The following is a 26,848-nucleotide window of genomic DNA, read 5'->3' on the forward strand; positions in this document are numbered from 1 at the left end:
CAGGAAGTAGGAGTGGGTAGGTTGGTGAGCAGGGGGAGAGGGGAGGGAATAAGGGGAGGGCACTTTTAGAGGGAGACCAGGAAAAGGGGATAACATTTGAAATATAAATAAAGAAAATATCTAATAAAATAAAACAAAATTAAAAAAGATTTCATTTTAGATTTGGTCTTCACACCAGACATAGTAGCATAAACCTCTAATTTCAACTCTTGGGAGGGAGAATAAGGGGCATCAGGACTTTAAGGTCATCCTAAGATACATCCTAAGGCCCAGAGTCAAAACAAAACAGAAGAAGAAGAAGTTTATTCTTCAGACTATACTGAAAGTGCCACTTAAGGGTTATTGCTTCCTCTATTGTCTGCAGATGGCGTTTCTGAGAAGGACTCTGCTCACGTATCATGTATGCAGCACCCTGGTAGAAGGCCAGCTGTGAGAAGCTGGGGAGATGGTTCAGTAGAGCAAGTTCTTGCTACAAAGTTCAGTTCTCCAGAACCCACAAACAAGAGGTGTGGAGACAGAAGGACCCCAAAGGCTCACTGTCCAAGCAATCTAATCAAAATGGTGGGTTCCAGGTGTGAGCGAGACCCTCTATCAAACCCCTGATGTGGAGAAGCAATTGAAGAAAGATATTCTGACATCAAGCCTCGGCCTTCACATCACATATGCCTGTTAGACGCATGCGCACACATTTCTTCACAACGTAGTGAGGAAAGGCGGTTCTCGGCTGACTATCTGTGGGTCTGGTTTATGTTCTAACTGGCAACTAAGTGCGAAGGAATGGGAAAGCTGTGGTGTCTGCTTCAGAATGAGGCTAAGTAAGAGTTTGAATTCCAGTATCATGGCTGAGTTTGGCGGTACACAGCTGTGGTCTCAGCACTTGGGAAGCTGAGGCATATGGTCTGTTTCAAGCTTAAGGTCAGGGTAGGCTCCAGAGTGAGGCCAAGATACAAAAATATGTAGTTCTCACAAAAATTTAAATACAAACAAAATTTTATCAAGAATTTACCAGAGAGACTGGAAAAAGAACCATGGAAAGGAGCTGCTGTCACGGTTCTAGATGGCATTCATAGATCATTTAAGACGAAGGAGTGCAGAGTACTTGTTGCCCAAAAAAATGACATGGGCTTTGTGACTCCATAAGTCAGTTCCTGAGAAGGGCAGGTGTCTGTGCACAAAGGACTTTCCCAAAGCTGGGCTTACCTCTCCACTGGGTTGGCCACAGGAAGGCTCGGTCAGAGCTATCACTGGTGGCCACAAACTGTCAATTAAACTGAAGAGCCCTGGTGTCCTGGAACAAAAAGAGACACTGTTGGAGGAACTCATCAACAAACATTTGCCAATAAAGTACCAGACAGCAAGCTACTCAGGAACTTAAAGAAGACAGTTCTGTATACTGTGATGACCCTGCACGTGTCATGTCATCACTGAAATGGATATGAAGAAAACACCCAAAAAGCAGGCATGCACACCTCGACCCCAGTGCATGGAACCTAAGGCAGGAAGATCAATTTGAAGATATCCTGGCTACCAACAGCAAAAAACAAAACAAAACAAGACAAAACAAAACAAAAAACCCAACCAAATTAAACCAACAACAAAAACAGGGCTGGAGAGACGGCTCAGTGGTTAAGAGCACTGGCTGCGGCCAGGCGTGGTGGCGCATGCCTTTAATCCCAGCACTCGGGAGGCAGAGGCAGGTGGATTTCTGAGTTCGAGGCCAGCCTGGTCTACAGAGTTCCAGGACAGCCAGGGCTACACAGNAAAAAAAAAAAGCACTGGCTGCTCTTCCAGAGGATCAGGGTTCAATTCCCAGGAACCATGTGGCAGTTCACAACTAATGTGCTCCAGTTCAGAGCACCCTCACACAGACATACATGCAGAACATATACCAATATACATAAAATAAAAAAACAGCCAGAACAGTAAAAACAAGAGCCTTTAGGATAAAGACATAGTTATTTTGCCAAGTGAAAAGCAGTGATTAAAAGATTAAAATTGTTTTGAGTGGTTATCTGAGAAGGGTTTGGGGCAAATTGTATTTCCCTTTGGATTGTTTTGTATGTATGTATGTACATATATAATTGTCTAATACAAAATAATAAAACTTTTATAGTTACAACATATAAGCATGCATGCCTTAAATATAATTATCAATGGTATCGTCCCTGTATGTGTCTATGTGGTGCATGTGCAACAGTGGCAAGTGCTTTTACCCACTGTTCCTTGGTTTTTCAATTTTGAAAAAATTTAGGCTGGTGACATATATTTATAATCCTAACACTAGAGAGGGAGAGGTAGGCAAATCTATGTAAGTTTCATACAGGCTGGGGATACACATGGAAGCGTGTTATGTGTCCCAGGATTACTGGGTGTGGCTTTGTTGAAGTAGGTGTGGTCTTGTTGGAGGAAGTATGTCGCTGTGGGTGGGCTTTGGGGTTTCAAAATGCCAGTCCCAGTGTCTCTCTCTTCCTCATGCCTGCAGATCCCCAGCACCATGTCTGCCTGTATGCTGCCCTGATCCTCACCATGATGAAAATGGATAAAACTTATGAAACTGTAGGCAAGCTCCAATTAAATGCTTTCTTTTATAAGAGTTGTCATGGTTATGGTGTCTCTTCACAACAATAGAACATACTATACATGTAGTGTGCATAAACATGAAGGCATGCACACAAGCACATAAACACACACGCAAAAAAAATTTTTAACTTTTAGTTTGGAGAGATGGCTCAGTGGTTAAGAGCACTGACAGCTCTTACAGAGGCTTTCAGTTAAATTCCCAGCAAACACATGGTGGCTCACAAGCATCTGTAATGGGATCTGATGTCTTCTTCCGGTGTGTCTGAAGACAGCTACTATGTATATACATACATACATATATATATACTTATAAAACAGCAGTCCTTTCCTCATCCAACAATTTAGCAAGGAAACATGTTCTCTACTCAGAAAGGTCACAGTAGCTTTGACATTACAAATCTGAAAAATGTACACATCTTAATTTTTAAGCATAGATGACTAATGAACGACATATAACTCAATCATTATTTAAAAAAGCACAGATTCTACCTTTCAGTGTCCCATACTTCATGCATTTACACAATAGGATCTTATTTAAATGGTAATGTTTGTAATGGTTTAATATATGGTCATTTAATGGTTAATATGTTATACAGGATCTAAGTTGTCCCATGAATCTATTATTATTATTATTATGTTGTTGTTGTTGTTGTTGTTTTCGAGACAGGGTTTCTCTGTATAGCTCTGGCTGTCCTGGAACTCACTTTGTGTGCCACCACGCCTGGCCCGTGAATCTATTATTAAAGAGTGTGTTACGTCCCCTGAAGCTGGAGTTACAGTGTGTTTTTAATGACCTGTTGTGGGTCCTAGGATTGGACTCTGATCCTCTGCAAGAGCAGCCAGAGCTTTTTACCCAAGACATCTATGAGCAAAACTTAATGAGATACAAACAAACAAGCAATAGCAACTGACAAGGATACAAATCAACAATGACTCCATTTGGACTTTGGTGTCTTTGGTTGGGAACTATTACTGCTTCAGTCCAACTCTTTGCTATAGATTTGTTTAAATCACTTATCTCTTCTTGGTTTAATTTTTGTATGTCCAGGAAACTATTCACTTCATTCAGTTTGCTGACTCAGTATAACATGAATCTTTAAGATATAGTCTATTATTTTTCTGAATTTCATTACTGTCTGTTATGATGACTCCTGTTTCATCTCTAACTTTATGAAATTGCATCTTGTCTTTCATTTGGCTACTTTGGCTTAGAGTTTGTAAACTTTATCTATTTTTTTCAATGAACTACATGATTTTATTGCTTTTTTTATTGTTTATTCTTTCTTTCCAATTTTATGATATGAACTTAGTTTTTTCTTTGAATCTACTGATTTGAAGTTTGTCTTGTTTTGTGAAAGCCCCCCAGCATGACTATTAAGGGGCTTTTTTTCCCTTTTCTTTCCTTTTTCTTTCTTTCTTTTTTTTTTTCTAGATATCTCTTACTATTTTTAAAATGTAGTCAACTTCTCCTCAGAACTGCCATCATTGAACGTCACGGGTTTGGAAGCTGTGTTCTAATTTTCATCTTATTCTAGAGCTTGTTTTTGATGAGTCCTTCATCATTCATTAGTGTCTAATTCAATCTCTAAGAGTTTGTGTATATTGTACAGTTTGTGTATGTTGCCCAAGCTAATCTCAAACGCATGTCTAGCCTCTGTCCAAGCCTCACTAATACTGGGATTTCAGGGATGAGCCACTATACTCAGTCAGAGAAAGAAAGAAAGAAAGAAAGAAAGAAAGAAAGAAAGAAAGAAAGAAAGAAAGGAAGGAAGGAAGGAAGGAAGGAAGGAAGAAGTAGCAATCCCTGGCCTCATAAATATACACTGTAATTTATATGGAGTAGCAGGTGATGGATGCCATTCAGGAAAAGAATCACCCAAAGTAGGGACAGGCCACTGGAGTCTATGTTTTCTGTGTGCTGAACAATCAGCTGAAGTCACTTACTGGCTTGCCTGCTTAGTTATTTTAGGATCAGTGTCTCAGTCTGAGTCTGCTTGTCTGTTAGATGTCCTTTAAATACTCTTACTCAGGAATCACGGCTCCCTGCACAGCTCTCACAGCCAAGTTTCCCTACTACTGGAAAAGTATCTTTCTAGATGGCAAGCCCTAAACAGAGACAGACCAAGAAGCTATATTACCTTAAGTTCTAAGGAGGCTCATTGTTCTTGCAGAAAACACTTATCTAGGAATACCCTCAGGATCTTTAAAATAGCCTCTTCTGTCAGAAACCAACCAACCAACCAACCACCACCACCACCACCACCAAAACTGAAACAAAACCAAAAAATACATGACTTTAAATCTAGTTAGGTGATGTCAGCTGACCTTGGTCCACTTTCCTCTAGGCATTCTTAAGCTCATAGGGTACAGAATCTGCTTTCCACAGACCTGGTTGCCTTGTTGGTCAATAAACACTTTGCCTTCTGTCTGTCAGATTTTTCTCTCTCCCCGGTCCCCCCACTCCCAAACCTGCCTGATACTAACTACTTGCAAATCTCACCGAGCAATTTAAGCCTTTATTTTGGAAGTGGATAGAGTAGAATTTGCTCTTAGAAATTTAAACTACATCAGCAACAGAAGACAGAAAATAACAAGTAGGGAAATAGCCTGGTCTACTGACCTCGTTCATCCTCAGAGAGTTCAGGTTTTTTTCAAACCTTTTGTATATTTGGGTATAAACTTTCCTTAAGAATCTGGTTGCTCTTTTCTCTGGGTCCATTACTGTGCACATCCAGTGAGCTTATCTAGGAAATGGAGCATTCAGTTAAGAATGCTGGAGTGTCCTGTATCAATCTGAGAAGGGGAAAGAAGCACCAGGCAGACAGATATCTACCAAGGCTAGTGGTAGATGCATCCTGTTTGCCAGAAGTAGCAGTGGTAGGGGATGAGCTTCTAGAACTCAGCATCTGCAGCAGAAAGACTTCTATGGGGGGGGGGGGGCGGAGTTCTGCAGTGGCAACTGGATGCTGTTCATTATATAGCCAATGGGTTTGCTTATCTGTCTTGTCAGAGAATCAGTATTTTATCTGAAATAGCTAAGGTCACTTGTTTTAGACTAATGAAAAATATTTTTCTTTTTTCAATCATGTCTCTCACACATTAGCCACACGGCAAAATACACAATAAAGAATATAAGATTAAAAAAAAAAAAGAATGCTGGAGTGTTTTCTAGTAAGATCTGTTTATTGTTTTTCATTCTCTTATATATAGGAGTTTTCCAGAGATTTGAAAGTGATAATTCACTGTTTTCCACTAGACCTGACCATAGGATGGGTCTCTCAACTCTCAAGAACTGCCCTCTGACCTAAGAAAGCTGTGACATGGATGTTAATGAACACACACACACACACACACACACACACACACACACACACACACACACAGATCTGCAGGGACAAAGATTAAGCAGAGACTAAGGGAACGGACAAGCAATGATTGGTCCAACCTGAGACCCATCCTACGGGCAACACCCAATTCCTGACACTATTAATGATACTGTGGTATGCTTGCAAACAGGAGCCTAACATGACTGTCCTCTAACAGGCACAAGACGGCAACAACTTACAGGTGTAGAGACCTAAAGACAAACATTATATAAAACTCGGGGAATCTTGTGGAAGAGTTGGGGGAAGGACTGAAGGACCTGGAAGGGATAGGGACTCCCCAAGAAGACCAACAGAGTCAACTAAACTGGACCCTTTGAGGCTCCCAGAGACTGAACCATCAACAAAAGAACAATACCCACTGCATATGTATTGGATGTATAGTTTTGTCTTCCTAGAGGCTACCTAACAACTGGAGTAGGGGCTGTCCCTAACTCTTTGCCTGTCTATGGATCCTGTTCCCCTACCTGGCTGCCTTGTCTGGCCTCAGTGGGAGAGGATGTGCCTAGTCCTGCGGTGACTTGATGTGCCAGGGTGGGTTGGTACCTGAAGTGGCCTTCCCCTTCTTAAAGGAGAAGGGGAGCAGGAAAGGAGGTGTGTTAGGAGGGAACTGGGAGGAGTTTGTGTGTGTGTGATCAGGATGTAAATTGAATGAATAAATTAATGGGGAAAAAAGGGATCTACAAAAACATTAAAATTCCTGTCTTCATAAAAAAAAAAAAATCTTATTTGTGAACCAGGCATAGTAGTGTATGCTTGTGATGACAATACTCAGAAGTCTGAGAGGAGAGAATTTTCTTTTTAAAAAACATTTATTTATTCTTTTGTATGGATGGGATGGGGTGGAGTGGGAGAGTGTCAGAGTACAATCTTTGGGGGTTGTTCTATCCTTGTACCAGGTGTGTCCCAGGAATTGAATCGAGGCTATCAGCCTTGGTAGCAAGGTCCTATACTCAACAGTTCATCCTGCTACCTCAGACTGTGAGTCTTGAGATCAGCTAGGGCTACCAGACAGGACCGTGACTGAAGCAAAACAAAACATCCCTAAAACAAACACTAAGACCCCAAACAACAAAAATAAAAACAAACAATAGTAAAAAAACAACTTGAAATGAACTATATACTTTTGATTTCTAATATGGTAAATATTGATCAATAGAAACTAAATTTACAACTATATGTTTTGGGGAATAAAGATATTGTCCTGCTGCTAAGGTTACTTGCTTAACACAGAGGATTACGGATGGGTTCCTAGCATCCACATGGAAAGTCTCAACCTTCTGTAACTCTAATTTCACAATATATGACACCCTCTTTTGGCCTCTGAGGGCACCCTTAAAGAACAGTGCACACATATACATTAAGGGAAAACAATCATACACATAAGAATAAAACAAGTCTTTAAAAGAAAATTAACTCTCTGTGCTCTCTACTGGGTGTGTGTGTGCATGTGTGTCTAAGTGCATGCATGTGTATATGTGTATAAGGAGCAGAGAATGTAAATTTATTAAGGAAAACAAGAAGGAACTCCTCGCCAGGCGTGGTGGCACATGCCTTTAATCCCAGCACTTCGGAGGCAGAGGCAGGTGAATTTCTGAGTTCGAGGCCAGCCTGGTCTACAGAGTGAGTTCCAGGACAGCCAGGGATACACAGAGAAACCCTGTCTCGAAAAACCAAATAAATAAATAAATAAATAAATAAATAAATAAATAAATAAATAAATAAATAAGAGAAGGAACTCTTGAGAGTAGACATAGCTTTAAGAGAGATGTAACCTCTTCTTTTGAGTGGCCCTGACTGGCCTAGAATGAAAAATAGATGTCTTACAAATTCATGGCCAATCTGGCTACATAGTGAGTTTGGGGCAAGTCTGGGCTATATGATGAATGAGCTGTTATGTTAAGTCCACAGAAGCAAATAACAAGGCAAAGGTGACAAGAGTTAGGGAATAGGCAGTGACTGCCAATCAGCAAAACTTTCCCTTTTTAGAAGCTGTTTATTAGCACATGTTAAATATGATGACTTTTTTTTTTATCATATTCACCCCATTTCCCCTCTCTTGTCCCCCAGTTCCTGAGGACCCTTCTCTTCCCTACCCTCTTCCTCTACTTTCATGTTCTGTGCATGTGTTGGGTAACTTATAAAAGTATGGGTGAAGGTCTATTTACAGGAGCAGGGGGAACTTACCAGTGACCCGCTCCAGCACCTCCTCTCCAAGAATCATTGATTAGGTCCATTTGTGTCTGTCTGTGTGTAGGGGTGTTAAAACATATTCTGGAATTAAGGCAGTGATGATGGTTGCCCAGCTTGGTGAAGAATAGAAAAATAAGTGGTTGTTCACTTTAAAATGGTAAAATGTATCTAGATCAAGCTGCTATTTAAGTGTCAGTAGGTAGACTATGTCAGTAGGAGAGCAGGTAAAATTCCCTGTGTTCTGACGAAATAAAACAAAAGATCAGTAATTTAAGACAGGATTTTCTAAAAAGGATGCCCTATGCCCAGAACTGAAACACTCATCATTAGGTCACCTTCAGAGCAGTGATGTACGTACAGATACTTGGGGAGGGAGGGCCTGAGATAGCTTGGTGTGAAATTGGTAGATGTCCTCTAGCCTCAGCTCCCAAGTGCTTCAGATTCAGTATGAGCACCACACCTGACTTACACTTCATACTTGCAGTCACAAGGGAAGCAAGTCACCCTGCTGTTGAGCACTGTTGTCAAGCTTAGGAAATTGGGCAAATTAAATGTTTTTTTTAAAAAGAAATTATTTATTTATTTTATGTATATAAGTACATAGTAGCTGTCTTCAGACACACCAGAAGAGGACATCAGATCCCATTACATATGGTTGTGAGTCACCATGTGTTTGCTGGGAATTTAACTGAAAACCTCTGTAAGAGCTGTCAGTTGTCAGTGCTCCTAACCACTGAGCCATCTCTCCAGTCCAAACTAAAAGTTTAAAATATTTTTTTTTTTTTGCGTATGTGTTTGTGTGCGTGCCTTCATGTTTATGCACACTACATGTATAGTATGTTCTACTGTTGTGAAGAGATGCTGTAACCATGACAACTCTTATAAAAGAAAGCATTTAATTGGAGCTTGCCTACAGTTTCATAGGTTTCATCATTTTCATCATGGTGAGGAGCAGGGCAGCACACAGGCAGACATGGTGCTGGGGATGTAACTGAGAGCTCTCAATCCAGATCTGCAGGCATCAGGAAGAGAGAGACACTGGGACTGGCATTTTGAAACCCCAAAGCCCACCCACAGTGACATACTTCCTCCAACAAGACCACACCTACTTCAACAAAGCCACTCTCAGTAATCTCTGTGTTTATGTGTACAGGTGCTTATGTGCTGCAGATAGCCCTGGAGTTAATTATATTTGATGTTAATTCCGTTCTCCTGTGAGGGGCTGAGAACAAGGAATGAGTCAGCACTCAGGTGATTTCTGGTAAACCTTCTTCCCACCTTAATTCACAAAATAAAGGCTGGAGCCAGTGATTGGGAGGAAAAAGAGGGGAAGGTGGAGCCGAAGTTTTTGGGAGAAAAGGAGAGAGAGAGGACACAGAGGAGGAGGAGGAGGAGGAAGAAGGAAAGTGGAGCAGAAGCACCTGGCCTAGAGAAACTGCAAGTTCTAAGGGGTCTCTTCTATGGGGAAGATGGTAGTGTAGTGGTAGGCCTGCCCAATCTAGGCACACAGCATGTATTCATATTTACTGAGTTGTGTTTTCATTGCCTGGTTTTATCTGGGTTGGAGATTTACTGCAACACTTATGTGTGTTGCATTTATGCATGTGCATGTGGAAGTTAGAAGCCAGCCTTCTGTGCTGACTCTCAGGTGTGGTCTACCCTGCTTTTTGAGACACTGTTTCTCACTGACCTAGAAATCGTCCACCAGGTTGGTGAGAGCTCCAGGTATCTGCCCATCCAGGTGTTCCCACCTAGGGAGCAGAAGCCCTTTCTATGTGATGTCTGCACCTTCTCCCTATGGCACAGCTTCTCCTAACTGACTGTGGGTGTCATGGAGATAGGACAGCAGGGAAAGGTTTCTGAGTGGTCAACATTCAAAGTTAGTTCTGAATCAAATACAAAAATGAATGAGGTGTTCCTGGTAGTGCTTGCCTGTACTGGGGTGCTCAACCTCAGAGAAGCCTTCATGCTGAACGCACATGTGCATTCTGCATGCTGCAATGCCCTACAGCGCCTATAAACATTCAGATTTGCTACAAATCTGAACTTGTGAGATATATAGTTGTAGAAAACATTTTTAATATCTTCCTATCATTTTTCAGCACTTAAGTACCACATTAGAGTATCTGTATTTTGTTGTTAGAATGCTTGATTTTTAAAACTGCTGCTTGAATTGTTCACTTGAGTTTTGTAAAAATCTAGTACACAAAGTTGGTTTGTGTTTAGGACAGAATAGTCATGTGATTTCTGAAATGGTACCACACATACTTCTGCTATTTTGAAGTTTATACAACACTTCCTGCATTGGCAACTATATAGCAATTCAAAATACCAATCATATTTAGGTAAGATCTAATGCTTTATCCAAAAAATAAGCAAGCAGGGTCTGCAGCTGGTCTGAAGCTCACTGTGCAAATGAGGCTGGCCTCAAATTTGCAGTGATCAACTTTCCTGACTCCCCTGTGCTGGGCTTTTCAGTGCCACCATGCCTGACCCAAACACTTAGAGGACTGTGAACTGAAATTCTTTCCTTTTCCTGCTAAGTGAAATAATTTTCTGCCTATCACTTTTGCAGGTAACACATTCCAGATTTCCTGCCCTTTTCCTTAACATTTCCTGAAATTTAAAATTAAAGACTTGATAATAAAGATCAAGTTCATATAGAGAATATGATGTAAAAGTAATGTGAGCTCTCTGTTTGGCTTGCTAACCTGATGTGTAAGTCATTGAGGAAAATTAAAGTCAGAGGCTGAGCTTTGGAAAGGGTACCTGGACCAAGCACAGCAAGAATTATGTAAAGGGAGCACAGGCGGAGCTGCGGCCAGTCAGATAGCACAGCTCACCACGAAGGCTTTGCACACCTTAGAGTTGTCTGAACTTAAATGGAGGCAATCGGACTCATCTTACCCTTACCAGTAAATACAGACACTTAAATTTTAAAAAAGTCAGAAAACTATGCTGGTTGTGGTGCTGCAAACCTTCCTGAGTGGGGCAGTAGCCACGGGGAGCTCCTTATGCAAGTGCAGCAGCATATCTGTCTGTGGCAATGAGGGGTGAATGGTGTTCCTTCACTAAAACTGTAGACATGTGAAATCTGCTACAGCAGATCTGAAAGGCAATATGTTGCAGCTTAACCATTCAAGTATCTTATAATTGTTTTTAAAAAGTTGCTTTCTATATATCATAATTGGACATGTAACTATTTTGACCTACATTTTGGGAAATAATCATATTTTGTTAGGGTTTACAAGTAGTGTATTTTGTTAAAGTTTAGGAGAGTTGCTAACAAACACAATAAGGGGCATAAAAGACACACTACCGTGTTTTCTGGGCTATGGGTGGATGACCGACAGTGGATGATGTCACTAATAGGCAATTATAACATCCAACATTCCAAAAGTATTTAGTAATTTGTTTTGAAGAAATACAGCTTCCAAAAGAACAAAAAGATACTCCAAATATTTATTTGGATGGCTGCATGCCGAAGCAAAGTGAAATACATAAAATAAAGAAATGAGTCCTAACTCCTAAAAGCATCAAGTATTTTGCCAGCAAGTTAAATATGGAAGAGGATTCATTTTTTTTGGTAAGGTGGTATGTAGGTAGAGAGTACTCACTGAGCATGAGTGAGGCCTGGGGAAATTCACTTGCAGATGGATTATCTGGATTACTGGACACTCCCTATGGGAAGCCCATTTCCCTTGAAAAGCTAAAGATGCTAATGATCCTCCCAAAGTAACATATAAGAACTATGTTAACCATAAAGTACATGGATAACATGATGGTGGAAGAACATCAATTCTACACAGGCTAAGATCCCTGGTCTCAGGTCTGGCTATGCCTATCTGTATCAGAATTTCCACAATGTGTTCCCACAGTCTCTAGCCTGAGGGGCTCTCTGGGCTATCATGAGCCCAGTAGCAGCTCAAGACTGAGTCATGAGGCACTCTTTCTTACCAGAGCAGCCTTGCTAGAGTGAGTCTAACTGTAGATATTTGATCTACCTACTCTCAGTTTTCAAAGTCTCCTGATTTGAAAAGTGCTCATAAAAATATTCCAGTAAGGATTGAAGTCAGGGTCGGCTTTAGTAAGAATGGGGTTCATATGCCCAATTAAGATTGCCTTATGTCTAGATATGCTTTCCAAATGCCTGAGCAAAAAATCTTCACTTTTACCCCAGAATCATATAGTATAATTGCATTATAATATGGGAATACAAAAAAAGGAGGTAATTGCCATTAAGACACATAAGCATAACAGATAGAATGTTCTTATTTCTGCTCCAAGTTTATCCTATAGCAGATCTATTTATGAACATAATTCTTCCAGGTCCATAAACTCTCAGACAGATCCCTCACTCATCTGAAAAGTGTTTCAGAAAGGACTTACAGGACAGAGACTGGGCCAGCCAGGAGAAATAGCAGTGAATGTTCATGATTTAGAATGGTCATACTGGGTAGTCATCATACAAAGGAGAAAAGTTGTTGTCAACAAACGATTCAGAATGTTACTGTCTTGTAAAGGGATTCATGTAATACTACTAGAAGCTCAGGTGTTACTATAATTAAATAATTATCAATAATGAAGGAGTAATATGTGACTTGAAGAAAGGTAACAATGAGTTTGAGAACCTCAGATTTACTGTTTATGGTATTTAATTATATCATAGGATACTTTTAAAAAAAAGATTTCTTCCTAGATATGCTCATTGGTGAAACAGTGGCATGAATCTCAGAGGAAACCAACTGTGCTGGATAGTTTTATGTTAACTTGACACAAACTAAAGTCACTGCAGGGAGGGAGCTTCCAGGGTTGAGAGTTAGCTCAGTAGTTAAGAGCAGTTGTTATTCTTGCAAAGGACTGGGTTTAATTCTTAGCACCCACATGGTAGTTCACAACTGTCTATAACTCCAGTTATAGGGGATCTGATGCCTGATTTTGACTGCCTTAGGCACATAGTACACACAGATCCACACAGGCAAAATACTCATATCTGTCAAATAATACAATGAATTAAAAAAAAAAAGCTATCTTAAGATGGACTACAGGCAACCATATAGGACATTGATGGGGGATAGCCCAGTAATCCGTGGGCTGGTCCTGGATTCTGTGAGAAAGCAGACTGAGGAAGCCATGGGAACAAGCCAGTAAGCAGCACCCTTCCATGGCCTCTGCCTGTGCTCCTGCCTCTGGTTCCTGTCTTGCTTGAGTTTCTGCCCTGACTGCTTTTGATGATGAACAGTTACATAGAACCTTTTCCACCCCCAGGTGCTTTGGATATTGGTGTTTCATCATAGCAACAGTAATCCCATCTAAGACAACAACTATCATCAAATTGGATTTGTGGCATACTCCACAGAAGAAATCCATGCCCAGCGCTGTAAACCTTGCCACTGATTTTACTGCTTTCATTTTGCTAAGCAGATGTGTTATCAAACTGCTTAGTAACATTTATATCCATCCAGTAGACGACTGCCACGTAGGCAGAAATTAAGGTAGTCACAGGTAACAGGTCAAAGTGATGAGCAAAGGAACTGTTGAGTGCTCTTATCTAAACTGGACTTTTACATCACTCCAGCAATAGCCATGGAAGAGGAGACACACGAGTTGCGGGGCGGGGAGGAGTGCTGCGAAATGTTGTCTTCTGGATATGACGTAGCCCTCATACTTCTGAACAAGATCAAGTCAGTCGGAAGATGAGTGAGCACTCTAGAGGGCAGCACTAGTTGGAGTTGGTGGGGAGAGGGAGTTAGTGCTGTGAGTATCTGAGGGCAGGGGTGGAGATTTAGGGGAACATGATCAAGGTACATTGGCAACATTTAAGAACTCAACAAAGAATAAATCAAAAATACTTAACGAAGAAAAAATGTGTTCCTTATTCCTTCCAATGTACAGAATAAAATGATTACTGATGAAGCAAGAACCATGGTTTGGACAGTCTGTACACCATGACATCTCCCACTACTCAAACTGTTCAAGGTGAGATACCACAGCACTTGCAACAAAACAAGATCTCACGTAGCATAGGCTGGCCTCAAACTACGTAACTGATGATGGCTTTGAAGGTCTGATTTTCCCATCTCTACCTCCTAAGTTCTGGGATTACAGAGGTATGCTATCACACTCAGAAAAATGTATTAATACTTGACAATTTAAAACAGTTTCGCGGGCTGGAGAGATGGCTCAGTGGTTAAGAGAATCGACTGCTCTTCCAGAGGTCCTGAGTTCAATTCCCAGCAACCACATGGTAGTTCACAACCATCTGTAATGGGATCCAATGCCCTTTTCTGGAGTGTCTGAAGACAGCTACAGTGTACTCACATATATAAAATAAATAAAACAAAAACAAACAAACAAACAAACAAAAACAGTTCCACTTATTTCAACACTCAGGAAGCAGAGGCAGGTAGATCTCTGTGAGTTTTAGGCCAGGTTGGTTTACATATATGAGAGTTCTAGGTCAGTCCGGGCTACTTAGTGAGATCCTGTCTCAAAGGGAAAAAAAAGTTTTATGTCTTTTGGTTGAGTTAGACTTTCATATATTCGTACTATTAAACAGATTTTTTTTTTTTTTTACAGTCATAGTTTAGAAAACTACAGACAAGAAATCTTCAATTACAGGGTCAAGGAGTAAAATATACATACAACTTTTAAAAATCTTTGTTTTTGTTTTATGTTTCCCTTTATTATGACTTAAACGGTCAGATTTCATCAGCTGGTTCCAAGATGCTGTAGTTCTGGCCAGCCAATGAGGTAGGACCAGTGGGAAGATCTGGACTGACAGAAAGCTTTCCTTCTGACCTAGGTCTCTAGGTAAACAACAGAAAAGCTAACCCTAAACAGTTATTGCTGCAAATTTTGCTATCCTTTAGCTATCTTAACTTGAAACTGTATTCAAAGAGGTAAAAATATTATTACCAGAATATATTAATTTCTAGAAATGAGAGGACTTAAAAAAAATTAAACCTTTAGATAATAGTAACAGCGATAGTCTTACTTAGGTTTCCACTGCTGTGAAGATACACCATGACTATGGCAACTCTTATAAAGGCAAACATTTAATTGAGGCTGGTTTATAGACTCACAGGTTCAGTCCATCATCAAGGTGGGAAGTATGGCAGCATTCAGTCAGGCAGGGTACTAGAAGAGGTGAGAGTTCTATGTTTTCATCTGAAGGCAGCCAGGAGAAGACTGTCTTCCAGGCAGCTAGAAGGAGGGTCTCATAGACCACTCTCACATTGACACATTTCCTCCACCAAGGCCACACCTACTCTACCGAGGCTACACCCCCTAATAGTGTGACTCCCTGGGCCAAGCATATTCAAACCACCACAATCAATATTTTTACTAGAGACATTTCATTTCATACATGTGATACACTGTTATTAGGTGTTTTTTTTTTGTTTGTTTTGTTTTTTTTTGTTTTTCGAGACAGGGTTTGTCTGTGTAGCCCTGGCTGTCCTGGAACTCACTCTGTAGACCAGGCTGGCCTTGAACTTAGAAATCCGCCTGCCTCCCCAGTGTTGGGATTAATGGTGTGCACCACCACGCCCGGCTTGTGTTTTCTTTTTAATTTAACAAAATATTAATCAGAATGGTGTTTAATTATTTTGATTATCAATTGTGTTTCTCTAGGACACTGTATGGTCACTTAACTGCCAGTCTTACTTTAGAGCCCAAGTATGAGCAGTCCTGGCTTACTGTCTTAAAAAATAAAAATCTGAGATAAAAGTCAAAAAGTTTGCTTTTTGTTATTATATAAAGTGGATGACCTTCGAGCATGTTCTTACCTTCCTCTTGTAGCTTTCTGTAGAACCTTCACTCCCGACATGCTGCAGGACTTCCCTTCTAACTGTTTGTTCTTCCAGAGGGTGCTGTTCAAGTACACTTCCCCGAACATGCCACAGGCATCCTGCACTAGAAGGCAGAACCTGTAAAAAGCAGCATATTCATTTTCTAATTGAGAATCAAGAAGATTCCTGTCTCCTTTCCCAAAACTCTACAAAAATCACCTTCATAATAATGAGTAAGGGCAAATGAGGTTGGATTCAAGAACACTGTTTTTTGTTTTTTAAATGTGTTTGTCTGTGTGTGTATGAGAGAGCACACATGTGAAGGTCAGAAGACAACTTGTGGGAGGTGGTTGTCTCCTCTTATCATATTGGTCCTGATGATTGAACTTAAATTGTCAGGCTCTGCAGCAGCCTGCAGAACTGCTTCTGCCCTCTGAGCCATCTTGCCAAACTTTGTTCTCATTTTGTACATGCAAGTATTTAGATCAGTAGCCACAAAACACAGCTGACAAAACTATTTCAGTATGCGTCATACCCCCAGCCGTTGTGGTTGAAAAGCTGATAAAGATGACTACCCTCCAAAGACCACGTGCCATCTTTCCTCACTTCTGCCCTCTTCCCAAGTGGATGCTCAACAGTGAGAAGAGTTTCAGTACACAATGTTGAGAATGAACGATAAAGTGAAAGCTCACTGAGAAGTCACAAAAATCATAGAAATGCATATTCCCCCAAAAGAAAGATCAAGGTCATTCTTAGATAGGGCTTCCACTGTTGTGATAAAACCCAGTGACCAAATGCAACATGAAGAGGAAAGGTATTATTTCATCTTACACTTCCAGGTACATCTACCACGGAAGTCAGGGCAGGAACTCAGACAGGAACCTGGAGGTAGGGACTAAGGAGAGGTCATGGAGGTACACTCCTACTGGGTTACTTCTCATGTCTTGTTTGGCAGACATAGCTTTCCTATTGAACCTGGAATCGCCTGCACAGGGTTGGTACTGACCTTAGTGGAACCTTCTGTGTCAATCACTAATGAACAAAATAGGCCACAGCCTTGCCTACAGGCCAGTGTTATGGAGGCATTGTCTCAATTAAGATTTCCCCCTTCTGAGCAATGTCTAGGTTTATGCCAAGTTGACAAAAGCAATGAGACATTGCCTTAGCTGGAAGCCATGAGAATATGACATATAGCCAGGGACAAGGCAGGATGATCCTCTCAATTTCAAGTTCAGAGGCCAGCATTCATAGAAGCCCATTATAGTAAGTTTCTAATTGTTTTTTTACTTCCACCTTAGGTAAACAAAGATCAACTTAAAGTGACACATTCTCAAAAATGATTTCGTGGAGCATTAAAAAAGTCAGTGTATATTGCTACATAAAGGAAAATACTAGATGCAAGCAAAACAATAAGGCAAAGGACAGCATCTCTAGACCCGGAAACTCCATTCAGAAGAACAAAAACTCTAGGGTCCATGATGAAGCCCCATGTGCAGGGCAAAAGCTCTATACTCCCCGAAGTCCTATTCATAAGGAGAAAACCTCTGGCTTCCATGACAAAGCCTCATCCACATGGGAAAAACATGTAGACTCCCCATGAAGTCTACACACAGCACAGCAAAGGAAACGCTGGAGTAGTGGTTCTAATGCCATAACCTTTAATTTTGTTGTGAACCCAACCATAAAATTACTTTTATTGCTACTTCATAACTGTAACTTTGCTACTGTTGTGAATCATAATGTAAATATTGGCTATATGACCCCGTGGAAAGAGTTGTTGGACCTCAAAGATTGAGCAATGCTGCTCTAGATTCCATTAAGAAGCTCATTGACAGAGCTCTTGCTTTGCAATAGAAAAAAAATGCAAATCCTGGAAAAAATGTATTCATATTAAAGTAATTAAAAACAAAAAAATAAGTGAATCTATGGAATAAGTCTGAGGAACAGACCTATTGAGGAATTATGACAGAAGATATAAAGATAGATTGGCAGATTTGACAAAGCAAACAGAATTCCAGAAACTAAAGTTACATTTATTCACATAGCAAACTCACTCACTTTAGTGTGGGAAATCGCTACATGCATCCATACAGTGTGCTTACGGGTATATGTGGGGATGCTGCTAGAACTTAGTTTGTGAGCTGAAAGAGCAAACATGAGAAAGGTAGTACCACTGGGCAGGACGAGGGCAAGTCCACTCCACTTTCCAGAGAGCAAGTGCAGAGGAGTGCAGTGACTTGTTTTGTTTTTTTTTTAAATTATTATTACTGGTTATTTTATTTGTTTATATTTCAAATGTTGTCTCCTTTCCCAGTTTCCCTTCTGCAAGCCCCCTATTCCCTCCCTCTGCCTCTATGAGGGTGCTCCTCACCGCTCTAGTATTCCCACCCACCCACCCACCCACCAACTCCCACCTCACTGCTCTAGCATCCCCCTATGCTGGGGCGTCAAGCTTCCACAGAACCAAGGGCCTCTCCTCCCACTGGTACCAGATAAGGCAATCTTCTGCTACATATGCAGCTGGAGCCATGGATCCCTCCATGTGTACTCATTGGTTGGTGGTTTAGTCCCTCCAAGCTCTGGAGGGTCTGTATAGTTGTTATTATTGTTCTTCCTATGGGGCTGCAATCCCCTTTAGCTCCTTCAGTCCTTCTCCTAACTCTTCCCTTAGGCTCCCCATGCTCAGTCCAATGGTTGGCTGTGAGTATTCACATCTGTATTGTTCAGGCCAGAGCCTGACCAGGCTCCTGTCAGCAAGCGCTTCTTGGCACCAGCAACAGTGTCTAAGTTTGGTGTTTGTAGATGGGATGGATACCTAAGTGGGGCACTCTCTGGATGGCCTTTCCTTCAGTCTCTGCTCCATTGTTAGTCCCAGTATTTTCTTTAGATAGGAACATTCTGGGTTAATTTTTTTTTTTTTCTGAAACAGGGTTTCTCTGTATAGTCCTGGCTGTCCTGGAACTCACTTTGTAGACCAGGCTGGCCTCGACTCAGAAATCCGCCTGCCTCTGCCTCCCAAGTGCTGGGATTAAAGGCGTGCACCACCACACCTGGCTCTTTATTTTTTTTTTAAAAGAGTTTGTGTAGCATGTCCATCACCCATGCATGCCTTTTTAAAAAAAATTTATTTTGTGTATATAAGTACACTCCCCAGAGGAAGTCATCAGATCCTGTTATAGATGGTTGTGAGCCACCATTTGGTTGCTGGGATTTGAACTCAGGACCTCTGGAAGAGCAGCCAGTGCTTTTAACTGCTGAGCCATCTCTCCAGCTGGGTTAAAATTTTTTGAGATGGGTGGGTGGCCCCATTCTTCAACCAGGGGCTCTGCCTATCCACTAGATATGGTCTCTACAGATTCGATCTCCCCTGTGTTGGGTATTTTGGCTAATGTTATCTCTGTTGGGTCTTTGGAACCACATGATCATCTCATTAGATGCTAAAAAAGCCTTCGACAAAACAACACCCCTTCATGTTAAAAGTCTTGGAAAGATCAGGTATTCAAGGCACATATGTAAACATAATAAAAGCAATATACAGCAAACCAATAGCCAACAACAAAATAAATGGAGAGAAACTTGGAATAATCCCACTAAAATCAGGGACTAGATATTATAAGGCTGCCCACTCTCTCCTTATCTATTCTTGAAGTTCTAGCTAGAGCAATTAAACAACAAAAGGAGGGTAAAGGGATACAAATTGGAAAGGAAGAAGTCAAAATATCACTATTTGAAGATGATATGATAGTATACTTAAGTGACCCCAAAAATTCCACCAGAGAACTGCTACAGCTGATAAACAACTTCAGCAAAGTGACTGGATATAAAATTAACTCAAACAAATCAGGAGCCTTCTTATAATCAAAGGATAAACAGGCTGAGAAAGAAATTAGGGAAACGACATCCTTCACAATAGTCACAAGCAATATAAAGTATCTTGGTATGACTCTAACCAAACAAGTGAAAGATCTGTATGAGAAGAACTTCAAGTCTCTGAAGAAAGAAATTGAAGACCTCAGAGGATGGACAGATCTTCCATGCTCATGGATTGGCAGGATTAATATAGTAAAAATGGCCATCCTACTAAAAGCAATCTACAGATTCAATGCAATCCCCATCAAATTCCAACTCAACTCTTCATAGAGTTAGAAAGAGCAATTCTCAAATTCATTTGGAATAAAGAAAACCCAGGATAGTGAAAACTATTCTCAACAGTAAGAGAACTCATGTGGGAAATCCCTGCCCCTGCCCTCAGGCTGTGCTAGAGTGTAGTGACTGAGCAGAGGAACTGAAGTGAGCGTGTCCTACTACACAATGCAAGTAAACAGTGATGTAAGGACGGGCATAGAAGACAGTGTTATCACAGAGAACACAGAAAGTAATGACAAGATTCTTAAAAACATGAAGCAGATGACACTTTGAAAGAATATCTACTAGAATAGAAATTTACTTTATAGCTACTTTCTCAAATGTTATAGATAAAGACAGAATATATGGGATTATTTTCAAAATTCTGAAAGCTAACTCAGAACTATCTACCAACAAAAGCTATTTCAAGAGTGGTTTTAAAATAAAGAATTTTTCAGCTTTATTTTTTAAAGTAGTACTTTTCAATTGGTATGTAATTTAGGCTGGAATATTTGTAAATTACAAATGCCATCACAAAAAGTAATTTCTCGATTATATACTTTAGAAAGAAAGAAATAATCATAGGGAAAGTGCTGGAATTACTGGTATTTACTACCACGTCTAGCTTTGGAAAGTACACGTAATTATTTATATTAGTATAGTGTATTAATTTATATATTTATATAGTATAGTATATTAATGTATTTTTATTATCTATCCCCATAGAGTACATGCTGGTTTGAATTCAAGATCCTCCTTTGTTTATCTCCCAATACTTGGGATTCCAGGTATAAGTCACAATGCTCAACTAATTTTGGAAACTATAATATGTTTTTGAATTCACAAACCAAACAGAAAATTATAACTAGAAAAAAACCCCAATAGTATGATCTATTTGATAAAAGTAAATGTCAAAACTTATTGTTAGGGAAATGATAGTATTCCATATAATAAAACTGTATTTTCTACTACATTTTACTTATTTTTGGGGGGTAGTAGGAATTAAACCTAGGGCCTTGTATCTACCATCTCTTGCCACTGAGCTGTATCTTGTACTTTTCTATTTTATTTTGAATTAGTTTTCTATGCTATTCTCACAAATTCTACATCAAAGGTCTGAAGTTTCCGATGCTTCCTGAAGCTGCTGCACCCATCTGTCCAGTCCTGAAGCAGCTCTTCTGCAGCCCTTGCTGATGCAGTGCATGCCTCAGTGACCATGCTGGGTCAGTGCCAATCACCCTCCTATAAAATCTGAGGGCTCATCTCTGTGTGTGTGCGTGTGCATGCGCGTGCGTGTGCGTGAGTGCATGCGTGCGTGTGTGGCGTGCATACACATGCATGTATACAGGTATTACAGTGTGCATGTGGAGGCTGTTTCTTGGGGAAACATGAAGAGTTGTTTCTCTCCTTGCACCTTTATGTGGGTTCTAGGAATTGAACTAAGGCTGTTGAGGTTACGAAGCAAGGCCTTTTACTTCACTGGGCCGGAGGTGTGGAGAGAGAGAGAGAGAGAGAGAGAGAGAGAGAGAGAGAGAGAGAGAGAGAGAGAGAGAGAGAGAGAGAGAGAGAGAGAGAGAGAGAGAGAGAGAGATTGAAGTACTGGTATGGTATGTGTGTTCATGAGGCTATCGTTCCCTTTTTAAATACTCAATGAATTCAGGAGCGCTCACCTTGAAGATTCTGTGAGAGCCAAAGTCAGTCTATCTGCCCCACCCACCTAAGGACAAGGTAACTCCTAGAATGCTGGGAACTGTGGCTTTTGGAAAATAACAAAGCCACTTGGGGAATACTGTGGCCCTGTGGTTTTACCCCTTTAAAAGCCCCTGTAAAATGTGGCTCGCTGGGATTCCCAAGAGTGGACTTGAACAGAATTCTTGTCAGTATTTAATTAAACCTTGGTTCAAATTTGGCTCAAAACCGTAAACCTGGCTTTTCTCTGGTGAATCTCAGGATTACCAATTCCTGGAAATCATTCACGACACTATTGATTCTCTGTACTCTCAAACATGCTGGCCTGTTGAGATCGATATAGATATCTCAGTCAGATCTAGTTTTTCCTTTAAAATCTAGTCATGCTTTCTCTGCCCCTTCTGTTGTTTTTATTACCTCTGTGAGAGAAAGAATGAACCCATATCCTTTTATATTAGACGGACACTCGCTTTCTGCCATAGTCACTTACATGTTTCTTCACTTCCCAGCTACCTCTTTATCCAGGGTTTCTCTCTGTTTCCTTTAAAGGCGAGTGGGAGTGGGGGTGAAAGGAGGTCCACGTTCAGGCTGCATTTATTAGGAAGGCCCTCAGCGGTCTTACAGGAAGACAGCATCAAAGTGGCCCTTTTCTGATGATGGTATAGGCCTACTAAACCTTACTCTTTAAAAAGTTAGTATTAAAATCTCTGTGGAACCCAATATAAAGTTCTCTTTCTTGGTTATACTACAAAGGGAGAGGCGGGGAACTGATATTACTCTTTCCTAGTTTACTTGACTATAGCTTTTATCTCAAATAGCCCAAGGAGCTGGAGGCTCCTTTTGTTTGTTATTTTGCCCTAGTTTGTTATGTGGTCCTGGGTCATGCCTCGCCTCCAGGTCCCTGCCCTGTTCTCCCTTAGCTCATGCTGGCTGGATGGACTCTCTCACTCACTGTCCTCCACAAAGACCTGTGGCTTAGGGACGAGCTGGCTTGCACCTGAAGAGGGTTGCCACAACAGCAGTTACCTTACAGGACACGGTGAATTCCACCTACTTGTCAGTGCTTCCTCTTGGTGAAACACTATCTCTACAAATCCAATGCTGGCCCAGGTCTCTGCAAAAAAAAAATTCCATGATCTGCTTACTTTTTTTGAGCCACTAGAAACACTCAGTGGCACTCAAATGGCTTCCCAGCAAAGCAGCATCCTGTCAAAGATTTAGGACCTTGCAAAAATTACCTATATGAGCCTGAATTTACTCATTTTAACATGGAAGTAACAGAAGTTAATGCAGGCAGCACTGAAAAGTTACCCACAGAACATAGGGCTGGGTTCAGTCAATGGCACAGTGTGCAACTCTTTCTTTAGTGAGCACAACTGATATCAAAGCTTAAAAATGTTTTTTTTTTTTCCTAAAACATTCTTGCACATGCTACATTAGGTCAGTTGTTGGATTTTCTATGGATTTAGTTGCTTTACTAAATGATAATTTGTTTGTCAGATATTGTGGGTATATGAAAATAGTTAAGCTGTGTATTGAACATCTATGACCTATCATCTTCACTAATTTTCCTTGTTTGTAATCATGGAATCATTTCACAATGCCAGTTTTGCTTTTTTCACTTCTGATTCTGTTTGTCTGCAGATTCTGTTGGGACTCTCAGGACTTTGGGGAGACAGGGTTTTTGTAGGCCCAGAAGCTGGTCGCTCTATTTTGGGTTACTTTTAGCCTTCCGTGATGCCATTTCTTGCCGCACTCCGTATCTGAATTAACACATCATGATAAGATATACTAAACACCTCTTAGAAGCTATTAACTTTACCAGAACACTAGTTTTCACTATCCTGAGATCTACAAATGTCACCAGAAAGCATCTTGGGCCTTTCCACCCATCTTGTTGTAACCACCTCTCTGGTGTACCCACCAAGATATTTTAAACTTGCCATAATTTATGACTTTCTCTGTTCTGTAAAACTATAAAAACTTTATGAAACTGCTTCTGCATTGGAACATTGAATTTGGGGTAACCTACATCTGTGTTCCTGGTTCATGGTCACTCATAATGGCTCTAGTAGAATAAATCACCTCTTACTCTCTTTAAGATGAATATGTTGTAGTCATGTGGTGGTGATGCACACCTGTCACCTCAACACTTGGGAGGCAGAGAGGCAGAGAGGCAGAGAGGCAGAGAGGCAGAGAGGCAGAGGCAGATGGATCTCTGAGTTCTAGTTCAGCCTGGTCTACAGAGTAATAAGTTCCAAGACAATCAGGATTACACAGAGAAATCCTGTCTCGGAAAACCAAGAAGATAAGATCTCTGGTTTTTCTGTGGACAACAGGATCTCATATAGCTAGCTTGAATTTGTTGTGTGGCTGAGGATCATCTTGAAATTTTCATATCCTACCTCAATCCCAAGTGCTGGATTGTAGCATGTGCTATATGTTTGTTTATTTTGTTTGTTTAAATAATTCACTGAGTTTAAGTAAAGCTGTTTCATGAGCACAGGTTGAGGCTTATTTATTGGAGTGATACCACCTAAAAAATGACTCCTCTTTTCCTACCAGCCATGAACTGGCCAAACCTTCTCAGTCAGAGTGGGTCCTCATGAGCCTCTTCTTCATCCATGCTGGACTGTTGCTAGGCTCAGTTTTGTGCACATAACTTACAGCTGTGCTGTAAGTCCCTGAGAATAATCGTGTATTATGTCCAGAAGAAAGCATTTTGCAGTTGTCTTAGGATTGATGCTATTGCTGTGATAAAGTCACTGACCATAAGCAACTTTGGGAGGAAAGGGTTTATTTGATCCTAGGGTTTGTAATTAATGAGGTAACTCAAGGCAGAAGTCTGGATGCAGGAGCTGATGCAGAGGTTGTAGAAGAAACACTGATCACTGGCTTGCTCAGCCTTCTTTTTTATGTGATCCTAGACCATTTGCCCAGGGGGGTGGCATCATCCTCCATAAGCTGGGCCATCTCATTTTCTCAATCAGTTAAGAAAATACCCTTCAAATGTATGTACAGGCAAGTCTTATAGAAGCTTTTCTTAACTGACTTGTGTCAAGTTGACATGAAACTGACTATGCACAGCATTCTTCCTTGTCTTCCAGCTTTTACATCCCTTCTCCCTCTCTTTGGATAAGTTTCAGGCATAGGGAGACAGATAACATAGATGGCCTGTTTAAGGAAAGACAATTAGGATTTATTTATTCTCAGTACTTTGCTCAGGTTTAAGTTTCTGTATTATCCGATGCCTACTGCAAAAAGAAACTTCTCTAAATCATTGTTCCATGGTATAAAGCAAGTATTTGGCAGACAGTTCCACAACATGCTCATTTGGTAAAGCAGTAGCTTCCACAAGGCCAAGTCTGATCTCCTTGGCAGTGAGGCTTTATAAATTACTAGATACTGCATATTAGGCATGAGTTTCCTCTTCAAGAATGGACCTCAAATCCAAAGGAAAAATGCTTTATAATTCCGAATGGTCCACTATTGTATATTGTATTCCACTATTGTACCGTTGATACTACTGTACCAGTATCGGCACATATCCCCAACAGGTTGGTACTATAGCATCAGAGGTCTACCAGTGGGAAAGATCATTGATGACTCTTCTTCATTATCCCCATCCCCCACAGCTGGGAAAGCTACTCGGCAGAGGAAGCTTCTGGCTCAGCTCTAGCTCAATTGCTCTGTGTTGTATTGTCTTCACCAGAAATCTCATCATTTAGTTCCAGTGGACTACTATGGAGGTTTGAATAAGAATGGGATAATGTCTTCCATACATATATTTAAACGCCTGATTCCCATGTTGGGGCCATTGTCTGTGGACTTGATGGAAACTTTCCAAGACCGAACCTTGTTAGAGGAAGCGGTCTTTAGTGGCTAATGATGAGAGGGTATAGTCTCACTCTACTTTCTGTACGTAGATGAATACATGACCAGTTTCCTGATTTTGCCATCTTACTTCCCTACCTGTTGCCATGGCTCTGACACTGTGATGGTTTATATCCCTTTGGAACTCTAAGCCAAATTAAGTCTTTTTACTCCTAAGCTGCTTTTTGGCTATAGTACTTTAATCACAATAAAAGTATATATAGAACCATGTTTCAAAAGATATAATACACGACTGAGAAACATTTTTAAAAATGTTTAAAATACAAGACCAGGGAAATGCAAATGAAAAACACTTTGTAATTTCATATTTCAACCCTTGGTAGAATTGTCAGGATTAAAAAAAAAGATATTAAGAAGACAGAAACTAGCATGAATGTAGGGAAAAGGGAACATTTATTCACTGTCTATGGGAGTTCCAACTGGTAGTCACTATGGAAATCAGTGTGGAGGTGCCTCAGAAAAGTTAGAAATAGATCTACCATGAGATTTATACTTAAAAACAAACAAACAAACAAACAAACAAAAAAACCCTGTTTTTCAACCCAGATTGTTGCCAGTAAGTTTCTATCCACAAACTGATAGCAAATCCCCATTGTTGAAGACAAACCCACACTACTCATTGTACATGAAGAGTTTTAGCTGGTGCCTACACAGAACCTTCACCCAGTTTCTAGTGCCACAGAAAGGTACTCTGCATGCTATTAAAAGTGAAAAGTAAACACGAACCCAACCACAAAACCTTTGATCTTCAATCTGTCCTGCTGCAAAACACACTAGGGCAATGGTGGCACAGTCCTTGCAGGATAACCAGCCGATATCTGATTTGACTAAAGGCACACTCCATGAAATAAAACCCATTCCTGAGACTCTATGAGTGGCTAAGAATCAGAGCTGAAATAACCCAGACACCTAGGATATAACCAAATATTACTGGTATAAAAACAAAACAAAAAACCCAAACAATAAAATGACTACTACTAATATTCGGCTATGCTCATTTCTTAGTTATGGTTTTCATTGCTGTGAAGAGACACCATGACCAAGGCAACTCTTATAAAGGAAAACATTTAATTTTACGGTTTTAAAAAGAGGTTTAGTCCACTATCATCATAGTGGGAGGCACGGCAGTGTCCAGGCAGACATAGTACTGTAGAAAGAACTGAGAGTTCTACACCTTGATCCATAGGCGAC

General features: G+C 40.6%; 1 protein-coding gene across 1 annotated transcript in view; it reads right to left on the reverse strand.

The window, feature by feature from the left end:
- Window positions 1-26,848, reverse strand: part of Spidr (scaffold protein involved in DNA repair) — a 219,811-nt gene that overhangs the window by 26,666 nt on the left and 166,297 nt on the right. The window contains exons 11-12 of the mRNA XM_021209189.2: window positions 15,947-16,087; window positions 1,201-1,288 (exon numbers count right to left, since the gene is read on the reverse strand). Coding sequence (XP_021064848.1) covers window positions 1,201-1,288; window positions 15,947-16,087 — 229 coding nt within the window. The remainder of the gene's footprint in view (window positions 1-1,200; window positions 1,289-15,946; window positions 16,088-26,848) is intronic.

The sequence above is a fragment of the Mus pahari genome, chromosome 12 (assembly GCF_900095145.1).
Source record: "Mus pahari chromosome 12, PAHARI_EIJ_v1.1, whole genome shotgun sequence".
NCBI lineage: Eukaryota > Metazoa > Chordata > Mammalia > Rodentia > Muridae > Mus > Mus pahari.